Here is a 20072-nt window from a genome sequence, read left to right as displayed (position 1 = left end):
TTTTAGTGGCCTATTTCAGTACATAAAGAAAAATATATGCGCACTTCACTGGTGCAGTTATTTATGGTAAAAGCATTTAATGGCCTATTTCAGTAAAGAAAGAAAAATATATACGCACTTCACTGGTGCAGTTATTTGTGGCAAAAGAGTTTAGTGGCCTATTTCAGTACAGAAAGAAACATATATACACACTTCACTGGTGCAGTTATTTGTGGTAAAATGGTTTAGTGGCCTATTTCAGTACAAAAAGAAAAATATATTCTAAGTTCACTTCTGCAATTATATGTGTTAAAGCGTTTAGTGACCTATTTCAGTACAGAAAGAAAAATATATACACACTTCACAGGTGCAGTTATTTGTGGTAAAAGCGTTTAGTGGCTTATTTCAGTACAGTAAAAAAATATATATATGCACTTCACTGGTGCAGTTTTTTTGTAAAAGCGTTTAGTGGCCTATTTCAGTACAAAAAGAAAAATATATTCTCTGTTCACTTCTGCAGTTATATGTGTTGAAAGCGTTTTGTGGCCTATTTCAGTACAGAAAGAAAAATATTTTCGTCACTTTTAGGGGTGTTTTAATTTGCTTTTAATTTATTTAGTTCAGCTAAAAGTATGTCAGACAGAGAAGTGCCAGGCCATGCACAGAGGAGTGGCAGAGGCATAAATGTTTCTGGTGCAGGCAGAGGTCACAGCAGAGTTAGGAGGCATGGCATCAGGAGTCGCAGCGGGAGGCCTGAGCTCCCGGTGTCATCTAGCGGCCGTGTCTTCGATCTCTTGGCAAGAGATTGCCAAGAGACAACAGTATGCATGCACTCATCCAACGGCGCAGAAGCTGAATGTGCTCCTGGCCAAGTTACTGGTGCTGCAGTCCCTCAATCTATGTGGAATCAGTGAATTGGTGTAGAGTGCGCTCTTTCACGCTATAGTAGGATCTTGGGCCTCTTCACAGTTCTTTATACCTGGCACTAACATTGACCTGTGAGGCTGAGTTCCCACTTGAGTTATTTGGCCCATAGTCAGTTTTGGCCCCATAATGTCCCAAATAAGTGAAGTGTGCAGTGATTCTAAGAGCGACGCCTGTCATCTGCATGTCATACTGACTCACTGTATTGTTTCACTACCGCAGCAGAATCCCTATGCGTGTTGCTGCAAGGCACAGTGTTCTACACCACTATAAAGGCTCTCTGCAGCCAGAAAATAGCCGCTTTTCAATGAAATTCTTTTTTGGGAAAATTTGGCGAACCGGCCGAATCGAATTTTTGAGAAATTTGCTCATCTCTAATTATTATACATGATCAGATAGCTGACATCACTTTTAGGTACAGAGGAAAGCTAGCCAGTGTCCTCTTTTCCCCAAGACCTACATTCTCAAAGTTGCTGCAGGGAACCCAATATTCAATCATCTGGTAGCATCTTGCTGCTATGTGAGCAGGTAATATTTGAATGTATCCATACAGTAGGCCCCCACATGCACATCAGGCCAGAGTCAGTTGAGAAGGAGGGAGGGACGGAGGGAGGGACGGAGGGAGGGACGGAGGGAATCCCTCCCTCCCATGACGCAGAGCCCAATACAATAAGCAGGCTCTGAGGTGCCGCACCACTGCCACCAATGAATGTGTGTCTACTATTAAAGTAGGATATGGGATGGGGAGGGTTTACCGCTGCGCCGTCTCAGCTTGTGCTCGGTGAACGGCGGCAGCCTTCTCCTCCTCCTGATCCTTGTGTTCTCCAGTCCCCAGCCATTAGTGCTCTGAAAAGCGCAAGTACCCACACACTGTCCCACACACTGCAAGATTATTAGCCTGCCTCAAAATAAAGGCAGGCAAAAAACATGTATCAGGCAGCCAGCAAGATTTGGGGTTAAAGGGATTCTGTCACCTCCCCTAACCCAAAATCGGATTTTAAAGCAGTCATGCAGCACAGCTTACCTTGAATAGGCTGTGCTCTTCTATCTTGTAATCCGTCCAGTAGTTTATGAGAAAATTGACTTTTAGGATTATGAAAATTAGCCCTGAAGGTGCCCAGAGGGGCGTTTTGTTCCCCTTAGTGTGCCCAGTAATGCCCCTCTTACAGTGCCCAGCCCGCCTTTCTTCCGACTGCCTAACCTCCCACAGCCTCTCATCCCTCTCCTCCCCCTCCCTCACGGCCGAACGAACTCTTGCACAGGCGCAGTACCCACTGAGGGCTGCGCCAGTGCGATCTGCAGGAGACTGAGGGCAGGAGCTTCATCCTCGTCACTGGGCATGCAGGCTGACTGAGGGAAGAGCGAGCATCGGACGTCACTGTGAGGCATATGCAGGTCCAAAATGATAAAACAATGTGCTTCATATTAACAGCAAGTTACTCCAACATGTACCTGATGCCATTAACCCCATCGTTATATAGTGTTATATATTTTAATATGCACCTTGTGTTTTGTCATGCGTGTAAATCAGTCAGTGCCGACCAGCACCCCCTAAGCCCCGGTCCCTGGGAAAATTGTCTTGCATGAAACTGGTCCTTGGTGCAAAAAGGGTTGGGGACCTTGGTGCAAAAAAGGTTGGGGACTGAGGTACAGGGCTGGTTCTAGCTTTATATTATTAGATCATTTTCCTCAATAAATAAATGCCTCCTGAGGCAGGCTATTTACACAGGCAGCTGCTGGCCACAGGTGCCTATGACTGGTTTTCTAAGCCTTACTAGCTAGCTGTTTGTTTGATACTCAGATCACTAACCTTAACCTGTTGACTTTAACCCCATCAGGACCCTGCCATTTTTCACCTTAAGTACCAGGCGATTTTTAGCAAATCTGACATGTGTCACTTTATGTGGTGATAACTTTAAAACGCTTTTACTTATCCAGGCCATTCTGAGATTGTTTTCTCGTCACATATTGTACTTCATGACAGTGGTAAATTTGAGTCAAATATTTATTTTTAATTTATAAAAACCAAAAACAAATTTACAACAAAAAAAAGGTAAAAATTAGCAAATTTGAAAATTTCTCTACTTTTATAATGGATAGTAATACCTTCAGAAATTACATTCCCCAGGTATACTTCATGTTTGGATAATTTTGAAAATGACGTATTATTTTTTGGGGACGTTAGAAGGCTTAGAAGTTTAGAAGCAAAGCTTAAAATTTTTAAGAAAATTTTCAAAACCCAATTTTTTAAGGAACAGTTCAGTTATGAAGTCACTTTGTGGGGCTTACATATTATAAACCACCCATAAATCACCTAATTTTAGAAACTACACCCCAAGATATTCAAAACTGATTTTACAAACTTTGTTAACTCTTTAGGTTCCCCATAAGAATTAAAGGAAACATCAAGGGTCAACAGCACAAAAATACTCAAAATCTATTATCTTGAATCTGGAGTTTACAGAAACACCCCATATGTGCTCAAAAACTGATGTATGGGCGCACAACAGGCTTCAGAGTGGAAGGAGCACCATATGGCTTTTGCAGAGCGGATTTAGCTGGAATGGTAATTAGAAGCAATGTCGCATATGAAGACACCCTGAGGTGGCCCTAGCGTGGAAACCCCCAAAAAGTGATCCCATTCCGGAAACGACACCCCTCAAGGAATATTTTAAGGTATGTAGTGAGCACTTTGACCTCAAAGGTCTTTCCTAGAATTAGGAAACACTTGGCAGTGAAAATGAAAAATTGCATTTTTTTCACAAAAAAGTTCCTTTACACCCACATTTTTCACTTTCCCAAAGGGTAACAGGACAAAATGTACCCCAAATTTTGTTCCCCATTTCCCCCCGAATACGGCAACACCCCATATGTGCTCAAAAAATTATGTATGGGCACACAGCAGGGCTCTAGAGTCAAACAGCAAAATATGGATTTTGCTGACCCAATTTTGGAAAGAGCACCCCCGTACGAACATTTTAAGTGGTGGAAAGGGTACTATTCAGCAAACAGGATTTCAAAGCACACATTTGTGAAAATGAAAAATTACTAGAAACACCAATTTTTCACTTTCACAAGGGGTTAAAGGAGAAAATGCACCCCAGTATGTGTTCCCTATTTTCTCCCCATTCAGGAAACACCCCATTATGTACTTGTTGGCTGCTGTATGAGCACACAGCAGGCCAACAGCAAAATATGGATTTTGCTGGCGGGCCTGAATTGGCAAACATGGATTTTTAGGGGCCGTGTCGCATAAAAAAAAATTCCTGAGGTTCCCAAAAATTAAAACCCCAAGAATTGACCCCATTTTGGAAAGAGCACCCCCGTATGAACATTTTAAGGGGTGGAAAGAGCACTTTTGACCTAACAGGTGTTTCACGGAAATGAATATGTAGTGGATGGTGAAAAATTGATCTGTTAGCTATGCGGACTAAATCAGATATATAAAGGTGGTAAAACTACAGGGTACATCATGGATGAAATTAAATTGATACTCCATGGATGAGTGGTAGATTTTAAAACAGGTTTTTCAGGGCAGGTTTTGCAGTGGTGAATGGTGTCTTTCCTTATCCCCCTTTTGGAACACACCCTGCATCTTTTTTGGGTCCTTCCCTTTCTTGCTGTCTGGGGGACTTGACCTGGAAAATGTTGCCCTGGCACGACACGAGCACTATGACTTCCTGAAGTACTGGGACCCTCCCCAGCCTGGGTTTGACAAATAAGGGCCCTGATAACCACCTCTTGGAACTGAAGGAAAGTTCCTGTGTGGCCTGCAGATTGAAATAGCACATACACATTGCACATTGCCATCTGTACAATGTGTACGGACAGCTTTTTGTACCACATTTTCATTTTTCATGTGGCACTGTAGGGCTTCAGAAGTTGATCTGAATGATCCACCCCTCCCATGTGCCTGTTGTAGTCCAGGATACAAACTGGTTTGGCGGTAGTGGTTGTGATACCTCGTACAGGAGCGGGGGAGCTGGTGCTAGTGTGACTGGTGGTCAGTACAAGGACATCCCTCTTATTCTTGTACTTAACCACTGGCATGTTATCATGGAGGAGAGACCTACTTTCACCCATTCTCAGTGGTTGCCCTACCAGGGATCTAGGAAGGCCTCTCAGATTTTTGGGCACTGTGCCACAAGCCACAGTACCTCTGGCAGTTAGGGACATGAATAGGGGTATGCTACTATAATAGTTATCCACATAGAGGTGGTAACCCTTATCCAGCAGTGGGTACAGTAAGTCCCACAACATCTTTCCACTAACTCCCAGGGTGGGGGGGGCATTCTGGGGGTTCTATCCGGGAACCTTTCCCTTCGTAACTGCAGAACTTGTGGGTGTACCCAGAGCTACTCTCACAAATTTTGTATATTTTTATGCCATACCTTGCCAGTTTACTAGGCAGGTACTGGCAGAATCTAATCCTCCCTTTGAAAAGTAATAGGGACTCATCTACACAGACATTTTTATTTGGGTTGTACACCTCAGAAAACTTATAGTGTTAAAGTGTTTAATGACAGGCCTAACCTTGAACAGACGGTCAAATGTTGGGTCGTTTTGGGGTGGGCACTGTGCATTGTTGTAGTGTAGGAATTTCCATATTGACTCAAATCGCTTCCGGCTCATGGTCTTACTGTAAATTGGAGTCTGGTAGAAAATGTCCGAACTCCAATATTGGCTTCTTTACAATGCCCATATGCAGCAGAAGTCCCGAAAACTTAATCATCTCTGCTGCACTTACTGGGGTCCAACCTAGGGGTCTAGCGTATGCCGATGAATAAATTGTTGGGCATATAAATTGGTTTGGGCCACCATTAAATTTACAAAATCTTCAGAGAAGAAAATTTTGAAAAAATCTAGTTCAGTGAAGCCCGCACAGTCTATCTGTATTCTGGAGCTGCCCTCAAAATCCGGCGTATGCCTCTTCAGCTTAGTATACTCGTTGGGACGGACGGGCCTTTTTTATTTTATTGGGGTGTGACGTGTGAAATGTGTAAACCTTTATTTAGTGTGAGGGGTGTGTATGTTGTGTTTTCCCACGTGAATGGGGCTTGTATTAAATTTGAATTATAGAAAAAAGTTTGTGTTTTTTTATTGCAGAATGCACGCACAAAGATGTTGCGTGCATGCAAAAATCTACACTAACACTACCTAACTAAAATAGAATTTTATATATATATATGTAATAGAAAAAAATCGGACAGCACTCCAGATGGTTTCTTCAGTAAAACAGGTAGTGTTTATTCACCCATACGGTGGCAGCAAAAAAGCAATTATTATATAGATATAGAGAGAGAGAGAGAGAGAGAGAGAGAGAGACAGACAGGTGAAACTTGAAAAATTAGAGTATCGTGCAAAAGTCCATTTATTTCAGTAAAGCGAATTAAAAGTAATTGCATTAATGCAGCTTAAAATTAGAGTTTTGTGAAAAGTTTCAATATTCTAGGCTCAAAGTGTCACACTCTGCTCAGGGGGTATGGACTAATTAGTTGACTAAAGGATACCTCAAAATTTAAACTTTGGGGTTTCATAAACTGTAAGCCATAATCATCCAAATTATAAAAACTAAAGGCTTGAAATATTCCTCTTTGCATGTAATGAGTCTATCACATATGTTAGTTTCACCTTTTAAGTTGCACTGAAATAAAAGAACTTTGCACGATACTATAAAACGCACTTTCCCCCCCTATAAGTGGGGGGAAAATAGCAGTGCGTTTAAGGGGCAAATGCTGCGGCAGTCGGGTGTATCAGCTGAGAGGGAGAAGGTGCTGGGGGCCAGCATCTGGTTCTGTAATGGCAGCGGGGCCCGGTGCAGTCACTGTATTCTACTACACCGGGCCCCGCTCACAGCAGTATCATCATATCTAACTTGTATGTATTATTAAACTATTCAAATATCATCTGAAATCCAGCGCTTACTAACAACTTCGTAGCAGTCGGGAGGCCAGACGGGTGCTCGCAGCGTGAGTCACTACGTCACGCGCCTACTCCGCCCACTTTATGAATAAAACAGGTGCGTGACATAGTGAGTCACGCTGCGAGCGCCCGCCCGGCCTCCTGACTGCATACGAAGTTAGATGATATTTGAATAGTTTAACAATACCTACAAGTTAGATATGATGATACTACTGTGAGCGGGGCCCGGTGTAGTAGAATACAGTGACTGCACCGGGCCCCGCTGCCATTACAAAACCAGGTGCTGGCCCCCATTCACTACACAGGGACACTGTTATAGGGGATCTGTGGATGACACATTAGATAAGATGCTATATATGTGTCATCCACAGATCCCCCTATAGCAGTGTCATACCATCCACAGATGCCCTCATAACGGTGCCATCCACAGATGCCCCCATTACGGTGCCATCCACAGATGCCCCCATGACGGTGCCATCCACAGATGCCCCCATGACGGTGCCATCCACAGATGCCCCCATGACGGTGCCATCCACAGATGCCCCCATGACAGTGCCATCCACAGATGCCCCCATGACAGTGCCATCCACAGATGCCCCCATGACAGTGCCATCCACAGATGCCCCCATGACAGTGCCATCCACAGATGCCCCCATGACAGTGCCATCCACAGATGCCCCCATGACAGTGCCATCCACAGATCCCCCCATGACAGTGCCATCCACAGATGCCCCAATAGTTCAAAACCCACCAAAAGCACACCTTTTGGTTCAAAATATTTTTTTTCTTATTTTCCGCCTCAAAAACCTAGGTGCGTCTTATGGGCCAGTGCGTCTTATAGGGTGAAAAATACGGTAACTACGCGGGGGGGGGGGGGGGAATGTGCATAGTAATCTGAGTAGACCGATCAGAAAAATTTATGTTTCTGATAAGCTCTCAGCAGGTGCAGAAAGCATGCACACACACAGAAGGGACAGGGATGGAGGGTGGTTTATGGATCTGGAACAGCTGCAAATGAAAAAAAAAAAAAAAAAGTGCAGCAATTCCAGATGCTCTTCTTTTCTTCTTTCTTCTTTCAGCAGGAAAAGCTAAAATCGCAGTGGAGGTGCACCACAAGTCCCAGCAAGCCAACAAGCAGCACAGAACCTCTCTGCATGCAGTCACCAGCTAGAATGGTTGCCTGCAGAGAGGTTCAGCCCTTTCCAGTGCTGCTATATCGCTGTCATTGGCTAGAGCGTTGTTCCAGCCAATCGCAGCGCTGGCAGGGGACGCCAAACACTGTAGTCCCCTTCCTGACTTCAGAGGAGACCAGTGCTGACTAGTTCAGCACCAGTCACCTCTCCATGACCCCCCCTGACCCGCCCCGCAGCTTCCTTCTGCTTCCGGCACTGCGATGTGGCAGTCTTCATTGATCGGCCAATCGCAGCGCTTGGAGCTGCAGGGGGGGGGGGGGGGGCGGAAAGACACCATGCTGCCTTACCCAGCATGGATACTTGCTGTTAAGAGCAGCCATGGTGCCCCGGCGCGGGGCCTTAAGGGGATAACATCGCCTAGGATTATTGATTTTGCTTTTTACATGACCTTTTGGTATTTGACTCTGCTAGTTTGTGACCTCGCCTTTGCCTGCTGACTTTGTCGCTGATATTTTCTCCTTTTTTCACTTTGCTGTGTATTTGTATCTGATTTTGGATCTTGATCCAGTCCTGATTTCACCTGTTTGGTTTTCGTGTCTTTCTGTCTTACTACTCTTTTCTCATTTTGGTTTAGGTCCCTGCACTTAGCTAAGAAGGGACTGCCATCCAGTTTTGGGCCATCCCTTATGATGGATCGTGCACGTAGGAAGGGACAGAGGTACTGGTGGAGCACAGGGCTGCACCGTTCCCTACTCTTTCATGATACTTTCATACACTACTGTATGTTGCTATGATAGTTAGCTTTCCCTACACTAAGCATTTGTGGAGGAGAATGGAAATGGGGCGATATGTGGAGTGTGTTAAATAAGAACACTACACTGTTATTATCAATCACATACACTTTGTGTGACATGGACCTTTTTAGGAATTGCTAATATAATTCAATATCACATTGTAATATACTTACCTGACCAGGCTTCAGCGAAGCTAGTCTCCGCTCCCTCACCCGCGCCCCCAGTGATGCGGTATCATCTATAGCAATAGAGTGCAATGCTCTGTTTATCCCTGTAGCGTGTGTGCACTTGGGGAGATTAGCAGTGGGCAAGCTGCCCAGTTACTGTATAGTTTGTATCCTGTCCTATGGGGCGACGAGTCCATGGACCTATCAGGTTCTTATTCAGGGACTCGGCACTCTATTTAAAGGGGTATTCCCATCTCAGACAATGGGGGCATATCGCTAGGATATGCCCCCATTGTCTGATCGGTGCGGGTCCCACGGCTGGGACCAGCACCTATAACAAGAACGGAGCAGGGAGAGCTGTGGCTGGAGGACCCCAGATTTCCCGGATCCGTCCACCACCAAGCGCTGCTCCCATAGCAGTGAATGGGAGCATACTGCGGATGCGTGGCCCAGGCTCCCATTCATTTCTATGGGCCCGACGGAAATAGCCGAGCCGAGCCAGCGCTCGGCTATTTTCAGCTGCCCCATTGCCCCATAACAAATTAATGGAGGGCGGCTGTGCATGCGCAGTGTGCCTTCCTTCACTTTCGGGGCCCCGTTATCGATATAGATGCAGGTCTCAGTGGTGGGACCTGCACCTATCAGACAATATCCTAGCGATATGCCCCCATTGTCTGAGATGGGACAACCCCTTTAACTCCCTTCCTGGCCATAAACCTTTGCCAATGATAGTCTTTTGACTCACTAGCTATGTTCCTGGTTCTTTATCCTGTGCTTTATTGGATTGTTTCTGACCCCGGCTTGTCTTCTGGCCACTCTCTGTCTCTTGTTTGGTGCTGTGTAGCCGTTCTGGTTCTGACCCATTCACATGCGACTCTGGTATTGTGTTTGTCTGTCTTTGTTTGTTAGTCCATCTCTGCACTTAATTAGCATAGGGACTATCGACCAGTTCTGGTCTAACTATCTAGGGCTTGTACTGCAAGTAGGTAGGGAAAGTGGGCTGGGTTCTAGCCTTAGGGATTACGGTCCTTGTCTGTTCATACCTACAGTTATATTCCATACATATTAGTGACAATATACTAACCAGTCTATTACCACAGATAACACTGTTCTGGATCAAATTATTACCAGTGATAAAAGCCAAATCAGTATCCAGTTGTTGATAATACTTAAATATAACATGCAAGTTAGAAGCATGGTGGTCATTTTGGTTTTTGTGGGTATTTTTATTTTGTCACATATTACAGAATTATTATTATTTTTATTAATATTATTTCTACTGTACCTTCATGATTGCAAGCCCAACCTTGTCCCCTAAAAATTTCTTAAAGGGGATGTTCTCCAGCTCTACCACAGAGACAGAGTGAGCTTTTTCACATAGATAGGCTGCCACTTCCATGCCTAGTAAATAGAAATACATTTTTTTTTTTATCCATTAATAAGGCTATGCTTATTCAGGATGCAACACTCAATGATCTTCTAAACAACTTGCCATTGATCTACAAGGACAGCCCTTGCTAAATTACATATCACTCTAAAATACACTGCCTGTCCAAAAAAAAAAGTCGCCACCTGGATTTAACCAAGCAAATAGTTATGAGCCTCCTATTGGATAATTACTGCATGGGCGATTATCTTTCAGCTGGCAAGTTATTTAACCCCAACTGGTGCAATGAGTTGCTTCAAATTTCTTAATCAACCATGTTGAAAGACATAGCTCGTGTTCATGGAAAAGATGTTAGTCTGTTTGAAAAGGGTCAAATCATTGTCATGCATCAAGCAGAGAAAACATCTAAGGACATTGCAGAAACAACTAAAATTGGGTTAAGAACTGTCCAACGCATTATTAAAAAATGGAAGGATAGTGAGGACCCATCGTATTCAAGGAAGAAATGTGGCAGGAAAAAAATTCTGAATGATTGTGATCGGAGATGACTTAAACGTTTGGTGAAATCAAATCGAAGAAAAACAACAGTAGAACTCAGGGCTATGTTTAATAGTGAAAGTAAGAGCATTTCCACAGGTACAATGCGAAGGGAACTCAAGGGATTGGGACTGAACAGCTGTGTAGCCATAAGAGAACCACTAATCAGTGAGGTAAACCAGAAAAAAAGGCTTCAATTTGCTAGGGAGCATAAAGATTGGAATCTGGAGCAATGGAAGAAGGTCATGTGGTCTGATTTACCCTGTTCCAGAGTGATGGGCGCATCAGGGTAAAAAGAGAGGCAGATGAAGGGATGCAACTATCATGCCTAGTACCTACTGTACAAGACTGTGGGGGCAGTGCTATGATCTGGGGTTGCTGCAGTTGGTCAGGTCTAGGTTCAGCAACAGTATGTGCTCCAAGAATGAGGTCAGCTTTTTCTTCCCTGATGACACGGGCATATTCCAAGATAACAATGCCAGGCTTCATCGGGCTCAAATTGTGAAAGAGTGGTTCAGGGAGCATGAGACATCATTTTCAAACATGGATTGGCCACCACAGTGTCCAGACCTTAACCCCATTAAGAATCTTTGGGATGTGCTGAAGAAGGCTTTGCGCAGCAGTCAGACTCTACCATCATCAATGCAAGATCTTAGCAAAAAATGAATGCAACACTGGATGGAAATAAATCTTGTGACATTGCAGAAGCTTATCTAAACAATGCCACAGCAAATGCGTGCCGTTATCAAAGCTAAAGGTGGTCCAACTAAATATTTTTGGTGGCGACTTTTTGGGGGGATGGGCAGTGTATCTGACAATTGGTTGGATGCAAATGGACAGTTTGTTTGATGCAGTTAGCTCAATAATGAAGAAGAGCAATATCTCAACTTTCAATATGAAAAATCAGCTTTTGGTGGAGTTCTATAACTATACCTTTCCTTATACCCTCACACACATTGCAAAGCTGTGTACATGATGCCTGTACAGCAACACATGGGGAGCCTACAGTATGCAATCATATGCACTATGTGTACCACCGTATGGAGTCTACATACACATCATATGTCTCCTAGAAACAATGCTCCACAATATGGCATCATGGAGCATGCCACTTTTTTCTAACTGGTTTGGAACGAATCCATGAAAAATAATCTTTCATACACCTCTGTAAGAAATGCAGTATGCAACCATATATTTCAATGAGTGCTGTATCTGGGCTAATGTACAACATGAATGTTTAATACAGACTTTTGCAGTAGCCCTATTAGATTATTTTTTTCTGACTCTGGGAAGAGGACTCAGGTAGGCTGATAAAGGCAGAGAAACTAAAAATCTGCTTCTGCATCAGAATAAGGCTTCATTCACACGACCATATTATCGGTCTGTGTCTGATCCACATTTTTTTGCAGATTGGGCGCAGACCTATTCATTTCGACATGTACTGTCCATATCCATGTCAGTCCCAATGCATTTACCTATACCCATGGCCAGCTGGATATAAACAGACTGCAAAATGGAGACAGCAAATGCAGAGCGGAATCTTCTTTTTCAGGGGGCAGGGTTTGGGCACTTAATAAAAAATAATTATCTGAAAACCCCTTTATGTGTTACACAAGCATCCAAGTAACTATATATGTGATAATATTTTGTATTCCATTGGATAGCTTACCTAAGAAAGATGCACCCACAATCACAGCATTCCTTCCCATTGCCAGCTTTATCACCCTGTTTGCATCTTCAGGGGTTCGTAATGTGAATACATTATCCAGTTCTTTTCCTTTACAGGTAAGAGTTTTGGGACTGTGGAAAATCAACTTGTTACTGTCTAAAACATCTATCTTTCCCAGTTTAAAGTCAATGGACACCTTTGGCATGGAAAACAATATTTTTACATACATGTACGTTTGTGATCATCTTAGCATAAAAAAGTTGCGATCTTCATTCAATCATTCATTTTTTATTCTTTAATATAGAGCTTGTTTAATATAGGCACTAATGCCTGCAGCCTATCAGAGGCCGGCTCAGGCAGCGCGATGACGTCATTATCATTGCGACGCCTGAGCCGGCAGCACACACACACACAGCAGGGACACAGGCCGGCATCGCTGCTGATGGAGGTAAGTATTTATTTATTTTTTTCTTCTTTGCGGGGGGCTGGCACTATGGGGGGGGGGAGGAGATATGGCACTATGGGGGGGGAGATATGGCACTATGAGGAGGAAATCTGGCACTATGGGGGGCACTCTAGGGGGAGCTGCCACTATGGGGGGCACTCTAGGGGGAGCTGCCACTATGGGGGGCACTCTAGGGGGAGCTGCCACTATGGGGGGCACTCTAGGGGGAGCTGCCACTATGGGGGGCACTCTAGGGGGAGCTGCCACTATGGGGGGCACTCTAGGGGGAGCTGCCACTATGGGGGGCACTCTAGGGGGAGCTGCCACTATGGGGGGCACTCTAGGGGGAGCTGGCACTATGGGGGGCACTCTAGGGGGAGCTGGCACTATGGGGGGCACTCTAGGGGGAGCTGGCACTATGGGGGGCACTCTAGGGGGAGCTGGCACTATGGGGGGCACTCTAGGGGGAGCTGGCGCTATGGGGGGCACTCTAGGGGGAGCTGGCGCTATGGGGGGCACTCTAGGGGGAGCTGGCGCTATGGGGGGCACTCTAGGGGGAGCTGGCGCTATGGGGGGCACTCTAGGGGGAGCTGGCACTATGGGGGGCACTCTAGGGGGAGCTGGCACTATGGGGGGCACTCTAGGGGGAGCTGGCACTATGGGGGGCACTCTAGGGGGAGCTGGCACTATGGGGGGCACTCTAGGGGGAGCTGGCACTATGGGGGGCACTCTAGGGGGAGCTGGCACTATGGGGGGCACTCTAGGGGGAGCTGGCACTATGGGGGGCACTCTAGGGGGAGCTGGCACTATGGGGGGGCACTCTCTAGGGGGAGCTGGCACTATGGGGGGCACTCTAGGGGGAGCTGGCACTATGGGGGGCACTCTAGGGGGAGCTGGCACTATGGGGGGCACTCTAGGGGGAGCTGGCACTATGGGGGGCACTCTAGGGGGAGCTGGCACTATGGGGGGCACTCTAGGGGGAGCTGGCACTATGGGGGGCACTCTAGGGGGAGCTGGCACTATGGGGGGCACTCTAGGGGGAGCTGGCACTATGGGGGGCACTCTAGGGGGAGCTGGCACTATGGGGGGCACTCTAGGGGGAGCTGGCACTATGGGGGGCACTCTAGGGGGAGCTGGCACTATGGGGGGCACTCTAGGGGGAGCTGGCACTATGGGGGGCACTCTAGGGGGAGCTGGCACTATGGGGGGGCACTATAGGGGGAGCTGGCACTATGGGGGGACTATAGGGAGACTATAGGGGGGGCTGGCACTATGGGGGGACTATAGGGGGAGCTGGCACTATGGGGGGACTATAGGGGGAGCTGGCACTATGGGGGGGACTATAGGGGGAGCTGGCACTATGGGGGGCATTATAGGGGGAGCTGGCACTATGGGGGGAGGGCTGGCACTATTGGAGGAGCTGGCACTGTGGGGGCATTTCTTACTGGCACATTATGGGGGGGCACCATGGGGGAGAGGAGCACTATGGGGGTAACTGGGGGCTCTAAAGGGGCTTTTTTTTAATTTATTATTGGCACATTCTGGGGGGGCACTATAGGGGAGAGCAGCACTATGGGGCATCTGGTGCTACTATAGGGGCATTATTTGGGGGCACTATGGGGAAGTGGGGGCTCTAAAGGGGCCTTTTGTATATGGGGGGCACTATGGCATTTGGTGGCACTAAGGGGGCATTTTTTACTGGTACATTGTCGGGGAGAGGAGCACTATAGGGGCATCTGCTGGGGGCACTAAGGGGCATTTTTTTACTGGCATATTATGGGGACACTATGGGGAAGGGGGAGAGGAGCAGTATGAGGGCATTTACTGGGGCACTATATAGGGGTATTTTATACTGGCATACATTTTGGGGACATTAGCTCAACTGCGGGCACTAAGCGGGGGTATTTCATGTACTGTCATATTATAGGGAAAATTAGTACTACTAGGGGGTATTATGGGGAGCTTTACTACTATTAGGGGCTATGAAGAACATGATTACTAGGGCACTATAGGGGCATTATTACTACTAAGTGTGCTCTGGCAGAGAATTATTTCTATTGGTGGGATTTTGGGGAGCACTGTTACTTTGGGGGCACCCTGGCATAGTATCAGCTTAGCACAATTATTTTTGGGGGACATTATCTTTATACTATTAGTGTCTGGGCGCAGTTATTTTTTAGAGCACTGTGTGCCAATAATTGTTTAAGGGGGCACTATCTGTGTGGTAGTAGTATTTCCAGGCGGACTGTTTCTGCAGCATAGTATTGGGGGCATAGCGGGTACAGTATTGGGGGCACTATCTGTGTGGTAGTAGTATTTCCAGGGGGACTGTTTCGCAGTATAGTATTGGGGGCATAGCGGGTACAGTATTGGGGGCACTATCTGTGTGGTAGTAGTATTTCCAGGGGGACTGTTTCTGCAGTATAGTATTGGGGGTGGCAGGAAACTAATGTCTGTTTCTCAATCTCTGTAGAGAAGGGAGATGGCAGAAAAATCATCATGGCGGTCTGGTCTGAATGGAGAAGATGAGGAAAGAGAACGTCTACAACAAAGGTGACATCACTGGATGTAAGAGGTATGTGGCGCTATGTAGGAGAAGAGATGCTCCGGCTCCTCCACCTGACATCTGCAGAAGGAGGATTCAGAACTGGGTGAGGATGACGAAAGGGGGCAGCAGGCCACGGGCGGGTGGCAGATGGTGGGGGGAACCACAGGCCTTGAGCAGGATCAGGGTAGGGAGGAGAGCGGAGGAGCTTCCTGGCTGTAGCTTGTTATATAAGCAGGCAGTGCAGCCAGGACGGCCTCCCCTCTCCGTATGATGTGTAGAAACAGGCCGCAACTATAGAATGTCAGCTGTAAAGTGTGTGTTGGGAGTGGCCTATTATATGTAGGAGGGGCTTTTAATGATGGGTGGGGCTAAAAATGGGCCACTTGACTAGATTTGCCCCCCAGGACTAAGGCTGCCAGTCCTCCCCTGATCTGCTCCTACAGTAGTAGTTCCAGACTTCTATCATTAAGTAATACGTTGTATTTGAGGTATGTGGCTCCAGAATGCTGCTGCCTTCACTAGCTCTCATGATACTGAGTGTGTAGTTCTCTCCTCTCTCTCCAATGTTGACTATGCCCCCACCACATGCAGAATATGTAGCGGTTTCTTTCTGTCACGGACGGTGTACAGGAAACAAGACAATGCAACATGCATATATGACTCACTGGATCCAAAGCTAAGGAACCAAAAGGGAGACCCCTGCACAAAACCTGGCACTTTCCCTGGCTGCTCAGCCTATGCAAAAATCCAAGAGGTGGATGATTGCATATCCACGTACCTCGACTATATGACACCTGAACACCCTACAATAGTGAGGGGATACGACCACCGGCTCCCTACACCAGACACGGAGGGAGTCAGGGTCACCTGGGATCCAGCAAACAGAAAATAACAGATAAATGTACATCACTTAACTTTGTAGCAGACTGGGAAATAGGATCAGCATGCACACACACTCCAGGAAGAAGTATAAGCCGCCCAGTAATGCATTATGGGGAGGAATTTAAAGGGAAGCAATCAGTCCAACTACATGACAGCTGAGAGAGGCTAACGAGATGAGGAACTGAACACCACAACAAAGAAAACTCAAGGAGGAGGTTCTGAAAGGCTTCTGTCAGAGCTTCTCAGCTGTCTGGTTGTGACACTTTCCTCCCTCTCTACACAACGTTTCTGAGTTATCTTTTTCCCTCATTCTGTTCTCCTTACCCACTACACAGTCTGTTTGATCTCTGCCATGTACAACTTCTCCCCGTTTTCTACTGCTATGTCTTATCTCTGTGAAGAGAGAGGAGTAGAGTAGACAGATCAGATGATATCAGCCCAGAGCTAAAAGTAGACAAGAGATGTGTCTTTTTGTTTCTACTCCAGAAGCAACAGCCAGCTATTAGTTGTACACACTGTAGAGCAGGGGTTAGCAATGTATTGATCATTACTGACAGGTTGATCACCAACATGGCTTATGTAGATCACGAGCCAAGAGAAACTTTCAACTTTAGTAGAAAACTGCACTGTATCTGGAGAAGGCATGTCCACTGTATAGTAAGTAGACATGATGATGTCAACAGATTGACTGCTATGCCATGCAGATTGCTCAGGCTACAGTCTGGAAGACACCTGCAGCCTGCACCATTGTGTTCGATGTGGGAATAGGTAAGTATTTTTACTTTTTTTTTTGTACAGAGGGTTAGGCATTCTGCTTTGGGCATTATAACTTTTGGGTACTTTGAGAAACTATAAATGTTAGGACATCATGGGGAACTTCTGTTTTGGCACATTTATTTTATGGGACATTGTTCATACTATCAATGTTGCCAACACTATAGTTGGCACAATTATTTTGGGGGAAACTGTCGGCTCTTACTGTTGGAGGCACACTTCTAGGCACTTTGAGAGTACTCTGCTACAATTATTTTGTGGGCACTGTGTGGGCATCGTTACTGATTTAGAGCAATATTTGCTGGACAGTTATGTTGGCTGGCATCATGTGGTAACAGTACTGTTAGGGGTACTATCTGTTTTATAGGGTTATTCTTTGGAGCTGTAATACTCTTGAGGCACCACTATCTGAGTGACATTACTATTCTTGGGGGCATGTGTGAGATACTAATTGCCATCAAGTAAATTACTTGTATCTGTATTTTTTGCTGTGCTTTTTGTGGCATTATTTACTGTCAGGGGGCAATATGTGCCTGTCACTATTATTGTTTGGGTGACTACAGTTATGTCACCCTTTTCTCTGCAATTCTGCATTTGGAGCACTGGGTAGCACAGCAGTCACAGTATTAGGCGTAGCAGTAGGATGACATTGTTAGGGCACTGGGATACAGAGTTTGTGTTGAGATTGTGGGGAGGATGATGGAAAAGTGAGTAACCAAAGTTATCTTGAAGAAGTCTGAAGAGACAAGTTGTGGTTGCAAGAAGCATGTTTGGCAGTCTGGGCTGAATGGAGAAGGTGAAGAAGGTGTCACCTGTGAACCACAGGATAATCAGTTCTCTATTTTCCTCTAGGTTCAATAGCGCTGAATTGAATTCCAAACATATCCATGAATGGGTGTATACACAGAAATGATAGGTCCCACTGCAAAATGTAAAATGCCATCCACCCAAATTAATGTCTGTTAATGGGACGTGGTGGGACCTGGCATTGTTTTGTGTCACTTTTATAAGGTTTACTTCACACCCACAGATTTTTGTGGCCTATTTTTGGCCACACCTAGAGCATGCAAAACAACTTCACACCAAAACAAAAGAAAATGCCCTAAAAACACACATATGGTAGTACGTTATATGTTTCAATTGACTTTAAAGGGAACCTGTCACCTGGATTTTGGCTATAGAGTTGAGGACATGGGTTGCTAGATGGCCGCTAGCACATCCGCAATACCCAGTCCCCATAGCTCTGTGTGCTTTTATTGTGTAAAAAAAACGATTTGATACATATGCAAATTAACATAAAAGAGTCATATCTTACTTGTGTGACCAGAGAAGAGTCATATTTTCAAGCTCTGACTCATCTCAGGTTAATTTGCATATGTATCAAATCGGGTTTTATACACAATAAAATCACACAGAACTATGGGGACTGGGTATTGCGGATGTGCTAGTGGCCATCTAGCAACCCATGTCCTCAGCTCTATACCCAAAATCCAGGTGACAGGTTCCCTTTAAGCAAACATCTGGCCTTCGTTATTTGTGAAAGGGCACTGAAAAAACACCATAAAAAGTGTCTTTTTATTTCACATATTTAACCTCCATAATAGTGACAGATGTGGTTACACAGTTGCTTATAAAACGTATGGTGTTAATCCAAAACACAAAGAACTGCCATAAATACACTGCTTAATTTCCCCCAGTGAGCTCAATATTCCATTGCAAATGATAAAGCTATGGCTGCCTACAGTCACCACTAGGGGGCTCAATTACATGAATTTAGACTGCCGCAACAGAAGTCGAAATATAGGAAACATAGAATGTGTTGGCAGATAAGAACCATTTGGCCCATCTAGTCTGTCCAATATACTGAATACTGTGAATAGCCCCTGGCCCTATCTTATATGAAGGATGACCTTCTGCCTATCCCATGCATGCTTAAACTCCTTCACTGTATTTGCAGCTACCACTTCTGCAGGAAGGCTATTCCATGCATCCACTACTCTCTCAGTAAAGTAATACTTCCTGATATTACTTTTAATAAAGTGAACCTTTCACCTGCATTTCACTTAATAAACTATCAAAAGTACCTTATAGATCATACTCATTGTGTTATTATACAGTCTTGTCCCGCTTTTCTGCCATGTATATGCATGAAAAAATCGCCTTATAAAGTACTCTTCTCCAGCTCCACAAGAAACGATAGAAGTCAAGGGGGTAGCCCTTCCCTCACTCCAGGCTGTAACTCCCCTGCCCTAACCCCGCCTCTATGCAGTCTAATTGACACCCGGCTCAGTCGCCGGGACCGCGCTTGTACAGGCGGCGCATGCGCCGTCGGCCTCAGTAGCAGCGCGATCCCGTCTATCGCGCGGACTCAAGCGTGATCCTGTAATTCAGTAAATGATGTCTCACTAGTGCTCTGTAGAGCTGCATGAGCACCTCCCTCTTTCTACTAGTAATGCCTCTCTCTATACACCCAAGCATTCTGCTAGCATTTCCTGCTGCTCTATGACATTGTCTGCCTAACTTTAAGTCTTCTGAAATAATAATCCCTGTCCTCAGATACTGAGGTTAGGACTGTATCACTGATTTTATATTCTGCTCTTGGGTTTTTACGCCCCAGGTGCATTACCTTGCACTTATCAACATTAAATTTTAGTTGCCATATTTTTGACCATTCCTCTAGTTTTCCTAAATCCTTTTCCATTTGGTGTATCCCTCCAGGAACATCAACCCTGTTACAAATCTTTGTGTCATCACCAAAAAGAAAAGACACACCTTACTATCGAGGCCTTCTGCAATTTCGCTGATAAAGATATTAAACAATATGGGTCCCAGAACAGATCCCTGAGGTACCCTACTGGTAACAAGACCATGGTCTGAATATACTCCATTGACTACAACCCTCTGTTGTCTG

General features: G+C 45.5%; 1 protein-coding gene across 1 annotated transcript in view; it reads right to left on the bottom strand.

Annotated features, from left to right (window-relative positions):
- AIFM3 (apoptosis inducing factor mitochondria associated 3) overlaps positions 1-20072 on the bottom strand; it is a 139377-nt gene that overhangs the window by 103136 nt on the left and 16169 nt on the right. The window contains exons 10-11 of the mRNA XM_044290988.1: positions 12513-12643; positions 10205-10320 (exon numbers count right to left, since the gene is read on the bottom strand). Coding sequence (XP_044146923.1) covers positions 10205-10320; positions 12513-12643 — 247 coding nt within the window. The remainder of the gene's footprint in view (positions 1-10204; positions 10321-12512; positions 12644-20072) is intronic.

This window comes from Bufo gargarizans, chromosome 1 (genome assembly GCF_014858855.1).
Source record: "Bufo gargarizans isolate SCDJY-AF-19 chromosome 1, ASM1485885v1, whole genome shotgun sequence".
Taxonomy (NCBI): Eukaryota; Metazoa; Chordata; class Amphibia; order Anura; family Bufonidae; genus Bufo; species Bufo gargarizans.
Note: the sequence above shows the minus strand (reverse complement) of the source record. Positions and strands in the feature narration are given on the sequence as shown.